This window comes from Solanum dulcamara, chromosome 4 (assembly GCF_947179165.1).
Source record: "Solanum dulcamara chromosome 4, daSolDulc1.2, whole genome shotgun sequence".
In the NCBI taxonomy this organism is placed as follows: Eukaryota; Viridiplantae; Streptophyta; class Magnoliopsida; order Solanales; family Solanaceae; genus Solanum; species Solanum dulcamara.
Window position 1 is genome coordinate 1161165 of NC_077240.1, and position 15569 is coordinate 1176733.

Below are 15569 nucleotides of genomic sequence, written 5' to 3' on the forward strand. Positions count from 1 at the left end.
CTTTAGACTTCTACAAATCAAACTCATTGATTCTTTCTATTCAATTCACCAACAAAGAGTGCAATGACTTCCTAGCATACCGTAATGTCATTTATTATACAATTTATTTTTTTGCATAATAGTAATAATTAACTTTATCTCCTATTTCCTTTGTGTACTTTAATCTATGTTTTTTCTTTAATGTCAGTATTGTCCAACTTTTGCTTCGTAGACAAGAAACTTAACTCTCAATTTTCAATTTCTTTATATTCCCTCTTTTGCGTTTGCAGAGGCCTCAGTAAATTTTAGATAAAGCTAACACTGCTGAATAAGAAAAGAAGAATATAATTACCAAAAAGAGAGCAAAAATTGAAAGTGGAGACAAAAGAATAAAATGAAAAGATAGAAAAAGAATTAAACCTAAAAATATCGCCGAGAACATGTACTCATAATTGACTGGCCCGACGTTAGATTATTTGTTCTCGGCCTTTAATTTCGTGGCGGACATGTTATCATTAAACCCTTTGTAACAAAACCTTGATCTAATTTTTTTATTTATTTTAATTTGTTCGTTTTAATATTTTAAAATTTATTTCAAAATCACAATAACTCTTTATTTCTAATTTTTTATTGACATATATAAAATTATAAAATTAAAAATATTTTGATATATTTTATGTATTTTCAATTAAAAATCAAAAGATTTAAATTTATTATTTTTTATTTTTTATTTTTTATTTTATGTTAAATTAAAACCAGACAAATAAGTTGAAACAGAGGAGGGAGGAGTACTACATAATTAAAGGGCAAGTGTTTGAGATTTAAAAGAAAATGCTTCTTTTTTCACTCACAAAAACATTCTCAGATCTATAAAAGGAAAGACTTACAAATATCCAAACAAAATTGTAGAAAAAATTTTGGGACAATTTCAACTATATACAATAAACTAATTAGTTTACAACAAATAGTCATGTTTTATTTACATAAAAAAATAGTCAAAATCATAGTAAATGTACAATGACTATACAATTGAGCTTGCCAAAAGTCATAGAAAATATACACGGACTATACAATATAGATTACTTGTACATGAGTTATATACTGAATATACATTATGATACACTTTATAAATGAAATATACACCATATATATATGAATTATTACACCGAATATATATATGAATATATACTAAATAATTATTTTTTTGATAATTAAAATGATCAAATGGCCTGTAGTTATCCCAAAAAAAAATTCAGAAAAATGTTGTTTTTTTCCCCTCAAATTGACCAATTAAACATTTTCATGGTATAAGTGTTCAAGCTAGCCAGAGAAAAGTTTTGAGGCCACGTAGAAAGCCATATCTACAATGTAGGCCCAATTCGATAAGTAAGATAATAGGCTTTATGGGAGTAGCCCGAAACTAGTGTTGAGGCCCGAAAGTCTAAACGAGAGACATATGGAAAGGACTGTCATGGGCTGGCCCATTTGTAATTATGGAAAGACTTCTATGAAAGACAAATGCTTTGCATAAAACAAGATGCCCATAGGCCATAGCCAATTTTTGGACTTTATATGATTGATGTTGAAAAATGTATTTGGAATTGAAAAATTGAGAAAAAGTGTTATTAATTTCCCTTGGAAAAGATTTAATTTTGTGAGTGAAATTATTATTTCAACTTCAAATTACTATTTTTATTATTATTATTTCAACTTCAAATTACTATTTTATTACTTCTGTTAGGGTCATTACATAAAAATTTCAAAAAAAATGACCTTTAGGGTCATTACATAAAGGTCATTTTTTTTGAAATTTTTATAAAATGACTATTTTATCCCTCCCTTTAGATGCCCCGAGTCGTTTCTAATTGTTATCGGGTGCTGATTTTTAGAAAATTCCATGAAAAGTTAAGTTCTTGAAAATTTTGAGTTTTCATAAGCTTTAAGTATTAAAAAGTGGTATTTAGGGTCAATTAGAGCTACGGGTCTCGAAATGGAATTTCTTCGATTTCAGCAGCTCCGAAATGTCGAAATAGGCTTAGGAGACTTTACGGAATCAGTTTTGGAGTTGTAACAAAGATTTGAGGCCTTGAGTTGAGAATTTGAGAAACTTTAAGCCAAGGTTTGACTTTGGTCAACTTTTGGAGTTCCGATGCTCGAAATGAAATTTCGACGACTCCGTTGGATTCGGGATATGAATTTTGGTCTAGAAGAAGTGTTGGTTGATTTTTTAGAGGTCTCGAGTCCGTTTTGGTATTTTGAAGGCCTAAGTTGATTTAGTTGCGACTTTTCGAGTTTTGGGTCAATGAGATTTCGAATTCAAATTCTGATGGTTCCATCAGCTCCAAAAAGACCAAATTAGGCAATTAGCATTGTTGGAATGACTATCGAGGCAATCAATACGAGTTTGGGGCCATTTGGCGCTTTTGACTTTGAAACTTAGCCTATGGTTTACTTTGGTCAACATTCTTGGAAAACGCGCTTGAATGAAAATTCTGACAGCGCGGTTAGTTCCGGAATGTTGATTTTGGTTTAGAACAACCCTTCGTTCGCTTTTCGAGGCTTCCGGACTAATATCGAGGCCCATTGTGGAATGAGGCTTAAAATAACTCTTGGGTGTGGGATCCACTTTTTATTAAAATGATCTCGTATGGAAATTCTGAATGCGTCATTGAGTCTGGAATATCGAATTTAGTGGGGTAGCATATTTGGTTTATTTTTATCGGATTCCGAACGAATCACGAGTACCCCGTCGGAGATTTTGGAATTTTCCAAAATCACCTATTGCAGCAAAAAATTGATGCAACAAAAAAAAATCATTTTTGGGTTTTTCACTCAACTTTAAAACCCCATAACTTGAGCATTAGGGCTCCAAATTGGGTGATTCAAAAGGAAAAATTGTGAGGTTTTTCGTGAAAAAACGCATTGGAGAAATTGAAAACTGATTTAGAGCATTCGATTCAGGTAAAAAATTGCAATTTTAATTGCAGCTGTGTCCATTTTTGGATTGAGTTTCGAAGTACTTTGAATAATTGTTTCTTGACCTATATAAACCCGATTTTGGTGATTCAAGGGTCTAAATTCAAGAGAATTTCGTGAGGAATCTCGTGGTAATCTCAGAAATGCGAGAAGAAGCTTCGTTTGAGGTAAAAATGCGTTTTAAGTTACTGATTTAGTCATTTTCGGAATGAAATTTTGTGGAATTTTGGAAGAGTGTATCTTGGTCAATATAACTCCGTTTTGAGTGATTATTGAGGCTAGATTGTGGGATTTTTTGCAAGGAACGTCATGGTATAATTTTTTTTGATCGAAATATTTTCGTTTTTGAAAAATTGACGTGTAAAGAGGCTGCCTTATATTGTTTTCTTAGTTTGAAAATGTGGGAATTGATTGTTTGATCGTCTTACGTAATTTCCCACCCCGAATTGTGTTATAAATATGATTTGTGAGCTTGGGGTGACATTTAGAACCTATTTTGGGGGTCAAATCTGGATTTTCGTATGTGGGTCCCATAATTCCCGTTTTCGACCCCAAAATTGGTCCATCTCCAAAAATTATGAAATTAGTGTCTAAACGACCGTATCGACGTTGTGGTTTTATTTTTGACAGCTTGGCAGCGTTTCGAGGCCGTTCGAAAGGGACAAACTCCAGCATAGTGAATTGAAGCTCGCGTGTTTAGCCTACAGGTAGGCTACGGTTTTACCTTTCTTTAGATTGAGCTGGAATGTGTGAAAGCATGTTGAAATAGTTGGAATTTGGGTTAGGTAATTTGATTGTATATCTTAGGTGTTAGAAATCATGATTTAGGCTTATTTTCGAGTTTTCGGATATTTAGAAGCATGTGTATCTTGTCGTTATTTATTAGCATTACAAGGAGAGTTGAATGAGTATGTTGTTGATACGGTGGGGTATGTTGGCCTTAGTATAGGATGTAAACTTGTTTTAGATGTCCCGGCGTCGCTACGGTAGACTTAGATCCTTGTAGAATGGTGTAGCGGGCTAGTGCCTGGTAGTTTGGCCTTAGCTAGGCGTTACTCTTGCTCTTAAAAATACCATCATCCATAACTCGGTATAATCATGACTTTCGTGATGCGTCGGCAACACTAGATTTCGTGATCGTTGACTTTGGCTCCAGTTTCAGTTTTAGCGGCATATTGGTTGACTCATCGGGATGGAGATTCTCGGTATTATTATTGTTTAGTTAAAAAGGAGAATATTCGGCACCATAGGATAAAATATCTGTGAGCATCCGGGTACCCAGTCCCGGCCTCCATTCTGAATTATCGGGGAGCATCCGGGTACCCAGCCCCGGCCTTCGCCGACTTGCTAGTATGATGAGAATCCGGGTATCCAGTCCTGGCCTCGATCATATCGATATGTTACAGCGAGCATCCTGGTACCAGTGCAGGCCTCGACCGCACCGATGTAATACGGCGAGCATCCGGGTATCCAGTCCCGGCCTCGACCGCACTTATGTATTATGGCAAGCATCCGGGTATCCAGTCCTGGCCTTGACCACTTTAAATATTCGGGTGAGCATCTGCGTCCCAGTCCCGGCCTCGACCCCTAAGTCACCACTAGATCGATTGACTCTTAGAGATTCATGGTTTGGAAATGATATAGTACTTCGGCTCCTAATTGGTTCCTAGCCTTGGTAGTTGTAGCTATTCTGTGTACTCGGCGGGCTTATGGGGATTCGTCTAGGTTTTTATTTAACTTGCGTACGAGTGTCCCGACTGGGCTTATGGGGGCCCAGTTGGGTATATTTAGCCGTAGTTCTCATAGGTAGTACTCTTTCCCCCTTTTATGCTTATGTTGACTCTTATTTAGGCTATTTCTCTTTTTCATATTATTTTTACCTTTTCTGTTCAGTCGGCCTATGATGCCTACTGGGTACCTGTTGTCTTGGTACTCATACTACACTCTGCATCTACTTTCGTGATGCAGGACCGAGCACCAGCTATCGACGTGGATAAATCGAGCTTGTTGCAGCCAACTTCGGAGACTAGGGTGAGTACTTGGTGTTTTTGGATCATTCCTGTCTCCTTCATCATGGATGACCCTTCTTTTGCCTTCTGAGACTAGCCAGTTGCTTTATATATTTTCGGTCCACTTTCGGGACTTGTACTCGTATTTTATTTTGTAGCAGCTCTGTACTTGTGACTTCCAGGTTCTGGGAGGGATCTTTAGTTGTTTAAAACATGTTTTTGTTTACTTCCGCTTATTCATTCTGTTTACTTTTATAATTCGATGCTCTTATATAGTTTCTGCCCTCAAACACATTACTTGAAGTTCCGGGTTGACGGGTTGGCTTACCTACTAGAGGGTTATAGTAGGTGCTATCATGACCTAAGGAATTGAGTCGTGACACTTTATTAATTACCAGACCACACCCTATGCACCAAATTGAAATTATCTGATTTAACCATACGTGTTCAAGCAGCAACAATAATTTGAACCTTAATGCACGATTATGAATTTTCATTTTTGTGCACTTTTCCTACTCAATGTTAGATAACTAATGGAGAAAAATTTACCATTCAAAGGTAGCTAATTATCACCCGCTAGCACAATTTGTGGAATTATGAATCTAATTAATCATTTTATCTTCTTAATCTGCCATTTTTTTAATTACTCATTTTGACACTTGGTGTTTGGCATCATTAGCTATGTAGATTGTTGCACTAGGGCACATGATGTTTGAAGTGTACCAGTTTTTAATTGATGGAGTTAGTTCAGCAGTCAGCTTATAACAATCATTTTCTAAATTATACAATATCATGATATATAGTACAATTATACGCAGATGGTGATGCTACTTACAATAATTACACTTCTTGTATTACATAAAGATATCCTTTCGTAAATAAATGCATGGACCCAATAATAACTACCTAATAATTGAGAAACTGGTAAGTTACATGCTTTCTAGTAATTATATAAAGCATATGATAAAACGAAAACTAAGCAAATTAGATTGAGGTAAACCAAAAGAAACGCATAAAGGATTTATTAATCATCGTTAGTAATAATTTACATTCAAAGTATGTCAGGGCAAAAACATTGGATTACCATATTGTGTGCAAAAGTTTGAATTGAAAAAAGAAAAGAAAAAGAGGTATTTTTCTTACGTATAATCATAAGTTTGATGAAAGCAAAATAATTCCGTTTTCTTTAACATTATTTAACCATAGGTCAACCGAGGATAGTCAGGGCGTGGATCCATATTGGTTTTAACTTTTTAATAGTGCACCCCCCCCCTTTCAAATCCCAAATTGTTTATTTATTTTTAATTTATGGATAACAACAAGTGTTTGAGTTAGTTTATGTGTAACTCGACTAACTTCATAAAGTAGTTGCTATCTTACCCTGCCTTTCCTTTTATGTTTTCATTTTCCGTTCCTGAAATAATTTTATTTTAAAATTATTATAATCATAATATTTGATTAACTATATACGCCTCAATTAATTTCACGAAATAGTTTCTATCTCTCCAAAAATTTGATGCAAAAAAGTGTGTTGTGTAATAAGTTGATTCTCTTATTTAATTTGAGGATCTACATTAGAAATAATAATACAAGTTGCTCAAACTTTTCATTAAGCAAATTAAAATAAAGTAGACAAGGCTATAAATTAAATTGTGATTTGACTGTAATAATTAAGAAGCTACTTGAAAATTAATCTTGAATTGAGCATATTTGACCTAACTACGCTACACATACATACATGTTTGACCCGAATAAAGAAAAGTAGACAAGTTGACAAGTTAGATTTCACATACATACATATTTCGCTTTTAATAGAAATATTTTATTCTTAAAAATTTATTTTTTCGACGTAAATTTTAATTAGTTAGATTTCACAATAAATATTACATATTGAATATAAAAAAAAATACTTTATAATATACGCGAGACTTTCAATAATATTTATCAAGCAAAGATAAATGTTATTTCCCAAAAAAAAAACCTTGCCGGCAGGCAATAGATGTCAGGCAAGGATGAATGAAAGGAAGATCTGGTTGTCTCCTCATTGGATCCGTTTGGTAAACATCTATTCCCTTTTATTCTATACTGCTCTAAGAGATTGATAAAGAAAGTTGCTTTTTCTTGACAAAAAAGTTGCTAAAAGTGTCCATTTTTTAATCATAGGATGTAATAGAATGAATGAGATGCCTTCCAATTTTAATGAAAGATCTTAAATTTAAATTCGGAAGATATTTTAAAATCCCCTTTAAAATATTGGGATTTCGAATTAAGCAAGTTAGTCAATATCCAATATTGAAAAATTATATCAAAATAAATAAACGGATCTAATGGATGTAAATCCAGATCAATTGAATCTATAGATACTGAATTTTTTAAGTCATCAATCTGATCAAATAACGAAACAATTCTACAATAATAATAACAATGATTTCATAAGCGGAGTTTGAAAAAAATAAAATGTAGGCAAAATTTATTCCTTTTATGAGATAGAGACTATTTTGGCTCAATTCCATTTTCCTTTATTGTCAAAGTAAAATTTGGAGAGGATAAAATATATGATGAACTTACCACTAGTTGGAGACTTGGAGGTAGAGAAGGCAAAGGTAAAATTGAACATACTTTTAAAAAGTTTACCCTTATCTTGACAAAAAAGTATCTAAAGTAGATGAAGATATCTTTTAATTTTCACGTATGAACATAAGATAAAGTTATACAAAACTCATAATTAGCAGAAACACTATGTAGTTAAATTAGTAGAAAAGGACATGATAACTATCACAAATTAGAAGGATCAACCTTACTTTAGTAGATCTTACAAAAAAAAGTCACAATAGTACCACTAAGAAGGAAAGAAAGAAAGCATCTTTGCCCTCTAAGTGGAGTCATTATTATTATATTAAAAACAAAGTTTTAAAAAAGAAAAGATAGCAAACAAAAAACACAGTACTTTAATTTGTTTGCTAATTATTTTTTTTAAAAAATCATTTGGCTCTGTCCTTGATCACATCAATTCCCATCTCAGTTGGATCAGTTGCTTGAAGTTCATAGCTAATTCCATCTAGCACTCTCCTTAGCCCTGCTTTTGATGTTGCATACAATATTTTTGCTCTAATTCTTGATTCTGTTGGTGACCTGTTTTACAATAAATCTAACACATTTAAGTATGATCACATACGTGCGAATCTAGAATTTAAACTCGAGATAATTTATATATAACGAAACTCATCTGTATTCAGTAACTTATCCAATCCGTCTAAATTTAAATGAGTTAAGTTATGACTGATTCAATGAGTTAAATTGAACTTCCAAATTATTGGATCACAAATGAGTCAAAATAGTATAACTAGATCGATGGATTAAATGCAATCCAACTCGAACCATCCAAAAATCAAATATAAAGAATTCATTCAAATTTGACTCAACTCGTCCATTGTATATCACCTAGAATGATTAAAAAGAAAGTAGTTGAGAATAAATACAAACCAGGCAATGAAGAAGATCTTGCTCTTTCTGCAATTATCAACAGTAACAAAATCAAAATCAAACACAGCATATCGACAATCATCTTTAGGAAGAGCTGCAGCCAAATCTTCATAGTTTTCACCAGGTCCACCAACTTTGTCAACTGTCACCAATCTTGATTTCTCATCAATTTTGTAAACTATATATCTATGATTTTTCTTCCATTTCATATCCATGTACGAATTCTTGCATTCATCAGTCACCCACATACCCGTCGTCGCCTGTCAATTAAATAACCGATAAGTTAAAAAACAACAATAGTTATGCCTCATTCTCAAACAAGTTGAAAAAATCGACCATATGAGTCATTATCGACTATGTTACAATTATCAATAAATGCATATAGTAATATTCAAATTGAAGTAAAAAGGAGAAGATTTTTTTTTGACTAAATATATACCATCTTAAAAGCCATAGCCATGATGAAGGATGCAAGTAAATTAGAGAGAGAATTTTGATGTATTGTTTTTCTTGTATGGTAAGCAAAGTGAGGATTGAGGAAGGTGGAAAATAGAATTGGAAAAAAAAAAGGTTGAGTGGAGGGGTTTTAAATAGGATTTGGTTAATCAAATGCCATTAGATTATGGGTAATATTACAACTTTATCTTATCTTAGATCTATGGAATTTTGTGCTTGAATGACCAAATTAGCCTCCATTGGGATTTCTGCTTTGTCTTGGAAGCTGTTGCCTATTGGAAAATGGGTTATTTCTCTAAGAATGTTAAGTGCATGTAGGTCCTTTTAAATTATAATTGATTATAAGAATTATTAGTGGGTTGAGGACATATTATGGAAAATTATAATAATGCTTGTGGTTATCATCATTATCATAGGAAAATTGGACATTGAATGCCACATCAGTGTAATCCCCCCCCCCCCCCCCCCCCAAATAATGGTAATGTCTCAATTTTTTTGTGTATCTCAGAGTACCTCTACTAGAACAAATATCAAGTAGTTTTATCTTCCAAAAATTATATGTATAGGATAAAATTTAGGCAGGATGGATAGACAAGTCAAAAGATGACATATGATAAAATTAAGCGACATATTAGATATGAATCAACAGAAAATTTGTTAGGGTTGATCCTTAGATGAGATCGGGATGAAGCAAATGCATTTACGGAGAGTCCAGATAATTTTTATTGAACAATAGATGTCAGTCTAGCTATGGAGTCACAACATCGAAAAACGATATATGTTACAAGATAATCTGAAATCCCACCAACAATTACTCAAAGGCATGCTTACTCAAATGTAATCATATGTAGTTAATTATAATAGGTTTCACGAAGGCATGGTTTGCAAATCATGTTCCCTGTAGCTTGGTTAAAAATAATGTCTTATCTTCTTGTTGGATGGCGTTTGAATTTTATTCATTCACAACCATTACAAACGTTGCCGGTGGAACAGATCAAAGCTCAGGATAATTCCACTTTAATCTTAATTCTTATTGTTCAATTACTTGCTTATTGGTTATTCTTTACAAGTTACAATAACAATATAACCCAGTGAAATCCCACAACGTGGGTCTGGAAAGGATAAAGTGTATGCAGACCTTACTCCTATCAAGGTAGGACGGCTGTTTTCAAGAGACCCTCGGCTCAAAAGAAGCATAAAAAGAGGACAGGTAAGGCTAAGAAATTCAAAGCGATATGGAAAAACAAACAACGAATAACGCAAATAACGAAAACGATACAGATAAAATAGAGTAATCAAAGTACAGAAAGTAATAGAAAGATAATAACAGAAGTCAGAGCACAAGAAATTATAATGCGCTAAGCGCTTACTAATCGGAAGAATAACGAGACTATGTACTAGCCTTCTACCTTAATATGAGTCCTCCACACCCTCCTATCTAAGGTCATGTCCTCGGTAAGCTGTAACTGTGCCATGTCTTGTCTAATCACATCTCCCCAATATTTCTTCGGCCTACCCCTACCTCTTCTGAAACCATCCATGGCCAACCTCTCACACCTCCGCATTGGGGCATCTGTGTCTCTCCTCTTCACATGCCCAAACCATCTCAGTCGCATTTCCTGCATCTTGTCTTCCACCGAGGTCATTCCTACCTTGTCCCGAATAGCTTCATTTCTAATCCTGTCTCTCCTGGTATGCCCACACATCCATCTCAACATTCTCATCTCGGCTACTTTCATCTTTTGAATGTGAGAGATCTTAACTGGCCAACACTTCGCCCCATATAACATAGCCAATTTAACCACCACTTTGTAGAACTTGTCCTTAAGTTGTGGTGGCACTTTCTTGTCACATAGCACACAGGAAGCGAACCTCCATTTTATACATCCTGCCCCAATACGATGTGTGACATCATCGTCAATATCTCCGCTGCCTTGCATGATAGACCTAAGGTACTTGAAACTACTTTTTTTTGGATGGCCTGGTCACCAAGCCTAACTTCCGTGCCAACCTCCTGAGGTGTCTTACTGAACTTGCACTCTAAGTACTCTGTCTTGGTCCTACTCAGCTTCAACCCTTTAGACTCCAAGGTATGTCTCCAATCCTCCAGCTTAGCGTTAACTCCGCTACGAGTCTCATCGATCAGGATTGTGTCGTCCGCAAAAAGCATACACTATGACACCTCACCTTAAATTTGTCACGTCAATCCATCCATCACCAAGGCAAATAAAAATGGACTAAGGGTTGATCCTTAATGCAACCCCATCACAACTGGGAAGTGCTATGAGTCCCCTCCTACAGTCCTTACTCTGATTTTGGCACCCTCATACATGCCCTTAATCACCCTAATGTACTCCACAGGTACACATTTAGCCTCCAAACATCTCCATAGTATCTCTCGTAGAACTTTATCGTAAGCCTTTTTTAGATCGATGAATACCATATGCAAGTCCCTCTTCCTCTCCCTATACTGCTCCACCAGTCTCCTCATAAGATGGATGACTTCTGTAGTTGAGCGTCCCGGCATAAATCCGAACTGGTTCTCTGAAATAGACACGCCTCTCCTAACCCTCATCTCCCCCACTCTTTCCCATATTTTCATAGTATGGCTTAGAAGTTTGATACCTCTATAGTTGTTGCAGCTCTGGATATCCCCCTTGTTTTTGTATAGAGGGATCATTACGCTCGACCTCCATTCTTTGGGCATCGTTTCTGTCTTAAAGATGATATTAAATAATCTAGTCAGCCACTCCAAACCTATCGAGCTCGCGCTCTTCCAAAATTTCCCAGAAATCTCGTCAGGTCTAGTCGCTCTTTCCCAGCGCATCCTACTCACAGGACCCTTAACCTCTTCGACCGAAATACTCCTACAACACCCAAAATCGCGAAGCCTCCCTATATGTTCCAAATCTCCCAACACAATCTTTCTGTCCCTGTTTTCATTCAAGAGTTTATGGAAGTACGACTGCCATCTCTGTTTAATGAGGGTCTCCTCTACCAATTCTTTACAAGTTAATTCACATTAATTTCGTTATTTGGTCAATTTAATATACGTTTCCATACACTACGTATACAACAAATAAATTATATATCGTAAACATTAGACAAATAAACTACCTATAGTTTTCTATTGTTATTTGAATTTGAACCTTGATCTTAACAGTTTTTTACCACCAGACACATCCTTAGATGCACATTACTGAATTTGAATCTTGATCGTGATGATTTTTCCAACGTTTTTGACCATCGATCACATCCTTGGTTGCACCCTACTCAATTTTTGAAACAGTAAAAGCAGAATACATACGGAACATTAATAGAGTCAACCCCAATTAATTTAGGTTGAGACGTAATAATTGATAGGATAATCTTTTAGTTTCTTTTCTAGAGATACTATTCATATTATATTATACGAACTTAGACTATTCTATCGATAACAAGTAGGATTTAAAATATTCCTTTTTAACAAACATGTCGTTTTTGAAGTAGAATTAACCGGGAATATAAAGACAACTTTTTGGGCATGGCTACTATAAAGCTTTATTTTATCTGAGAAATACCCTTCATTTTTGCTGCAAAAAAAGTGGTCCATTTTTAGGATAGCACAAGCACATCTCGTCTCGTCTTGGCGTGAAAGCAAAGGTGAAAAAGAGATTGGTCTCACCCTCTTATCCATCTCTACAATGTAAAATAGAAATTCTTTCTTTGAAGATCCCAAAAGAAGAAAATAATAATTAAGGATGCAAGAGTATAAAATTCCACTAGGACCTTATTTCTTCTCATCAGTCCAAGAAATGCATCACATTTAATTTGTAAAAGTTTCGTTGGTAATTTATTTGGACATTGCTATTTAATTTGTACTTATTTTGGTAAAAAAAAAATCACATTTACCCACTTCAAAAGTTATATATGATTGAAGTTTTGACATTTATGCTTGAAGTTCAAGCAAAAGTGGCTGAACTTTAGCCATATGTGCATGAATTCAGATAAAAATGACTGAATTCAACCACCGCCAAAATAGTTGAATTTCAGATATATGTTCCTGAATTTTAGCCATATGAGGCACACAACATATTTGAAGTTGTTCTAAAGTAAGCAAACTTGCATACTTTTACGCACTGCAAGTATGACTTAAATGGTGATATCGAAATTAGATATTTATGCACTTTTCAATAAGAATGATCAATATTGAAATGAGATCCTAATTTCAAAGATGTAAATCCCAAAGGTTGAGTTTACCCACAAGATTGTCTAAGAATGTAGTGAATAACCTCATTATTTTAATGTGTATCAGGTACATGAACAGCAATTTCATGTGTTACAACAAGATATGGAAGAAAAGAAAGAATCAGAGAAATATTAGAGAATTACAAACGCTACAATCTAAGAGAGCCCATCAGAACAAGTAAAGAATTGGATGTAGATGAGGAGACATGTCATATTATCAACTTGGCCCTATGTTATTTCTTTGTGCACCTAAAATCCTATCAGCCCACAATTGTAGCATGTGCTTTGACTATACTTCTCTTTCCCAATACTTCCATTTTCCCATTATTTTATCCATTTCCAATTAATCAAAATTTTCAATGCATAATATCTACTAAAGAAGGAAAAGCTCTCTACTAAGAGTTTTCATCCCACCAAATTTCTTGCTACTTTCATTTTCTATTGTATGCTCAAGGCAAATATGGCAAGGGGTGATGGAAGTAGGTTTTAAAATATACTCCCACCGTCCCATTTTAGTTGTCATAGTTTTCTTTTCGAAAGTCAAACTATATAAAATTTGACTAACATTTTAAAATATATTTTTTAATCATATTGATATGAAAAAAATTGTAACTTATAATATTTTTCGTATAGTTTTTGAATATCTAATTTTTTACTTTATAATATTGAATTAAAGTAATATAATTTAACTTTAAAAATTAGTCAAATTGACTTTCGAAAAGCGCAACATGCCAACTAAAATGGGACGGAGGGAGTATGAATTTAGCACAACCTAATAACTTTGACTCAAATTATGTATGTGTTCAGAAATTTACTAAATATATGCTAAAATTAAATTCGAAATCCAAGTGCTTGGGATCGCTATCCCAACATTTCGAACCGAAAATTTAAATTCTGGATTGGCCACGAATTATATTGTATGTAGGATAACATACGGCTTACAACCTAATTGTATTTTAAAACATGTTGGGAGAAAATAGTTGTTCAATGAAACTTACTATTCTGATTTCTTGGTTCTAAAGTGACACAGACAGGGGCGTATGCACATGGAGGTGTGTGGTTCACCTCCATCCATCCTTTCCTCCGTAACCCATGTATAGCATTGTTATTTTTCTAATTGAATTCTTAAATTTGTATAGGTGAACTAATGAATAAGTGAACACTTTAGTGTATTGGTTAAGTATGTACCTATTGTTTGGGGTTCGAATCCCTTTGTCCACATTAATATTTTTAATTCATATAACTAATAAGTGCTCCTTTTAATAGTGGTGCACCCATATTCTTGAAATCCTGGATACGCCTCAGAGAACAGAAGATTGTGGTTATAGATTAAAAATAAACTATTATGGATCTTCCTAATGGATGTACTCAAGTGGTAGAGCATAACTTTCCCTTACTGTTGTAGATAGAGGGCATTATTTGTATGGTGGTTGAATTTTTGGTGATTTGCAACAACTTGACACCACAAATATGATTGCATGACATAAATAATCTGCAGTAGCCCTCTGGTTTTTTCTTCTTGGTAGTTTTGGCTGTGATGGCAATTGCTCTGCAAACTTGACTTCTTATTACCCTTTAGTATCCATATATACAACAACTATCCAACAAAATTTGTGTCCAAATATATTTTCCAACATAGAATGCTGAAACAACCGTTAGCATCACAATTCACAGATCATATAGATGACCTTCAAGTTAGGCGCACCACGAGTTTGAATCTACCTCGAACTAAAAACCTGGTATTTAAGCAGAGAAGGATAGAAAAACACAACTTATTTCCTAACTTGGTCCCTTGTAGACACGATGAAAGAGTACAAACAAGGAAACACATGGAACAAACAAACGATGATACAGCATGACCCCATATAGCATAATTGAGACCACATGTATGATTACACGATAATAGCTAAGACTTACCACATATGTGATTGCATGATATACCCAATATGTATCGTCACCCTTATAGCTTTTTCTTCTTTGCAGTTTTGGCAATCTGGCTGCGACAGCGATTACCCTGCAAACTTTACTTCCTATTTCTTTATCCTTTGGGATCATACAACAACTATCTTCCAAAATTTGTACCCCAAATTTTTTTCCAACATAGGATGCTGAAACAAGACACTCAGCATCATAATTCACATATCATAAAGAGGACCTCAAATCTGCAGAGCGTCTTTACCCCAAGGACCAAATGTACTATGGTCCAGCAGAAGTTCTAATTGTTGCTAGCATATGTAATTAAGCAGACACAAGCTGTCCTTGTCTATACTTATTTACAACTTACAAGAGAAAAAACATAGAAGGTTCAAGAACAACATACCCAGTATAGTCCTACAAGTGGGGTGTGTGTACACAGCCTTACCCCTACCTTGTGAAGGTGGAGAGGTTATTTCTGAAGAACCCTCGGCTCAAGTAACCGCAAATAAAAATAATATGAAA

General features: G+C 34.5%; 1 protein-coding gene across 1 annotated transcript; it reads right to left on the bottom strand.

Annotated features, from left to right (window-relative positions):
- Window positions 1–7689: 7689 nt before the first annotated feature.
- Window positions 7690–9034, bottom strand: LOC129884447 (actin-depolymerizing factor 5-like). The gene is made up of 3 exons (XM_055958743.1): window positions 8887–9034; window positions 8448–8707; window positions 7690–8096 (listed from the first exon to the last, which is right to left on the bottom strand). The coding sequence occupies exons 1-3, from the start codon at window positions 8905–8907 to the stop codon at window positions 7946–7948; spliced, it is 432 nt and encodes a 143-aa protein (XP_055814718.1). The 5' UTR covers window positions 8908–9034; the 3' UTR covers window positions 7690–7945.
- Between the last annotated feature and the right edge of the window lie 6535 nt (window positions 9035–15569).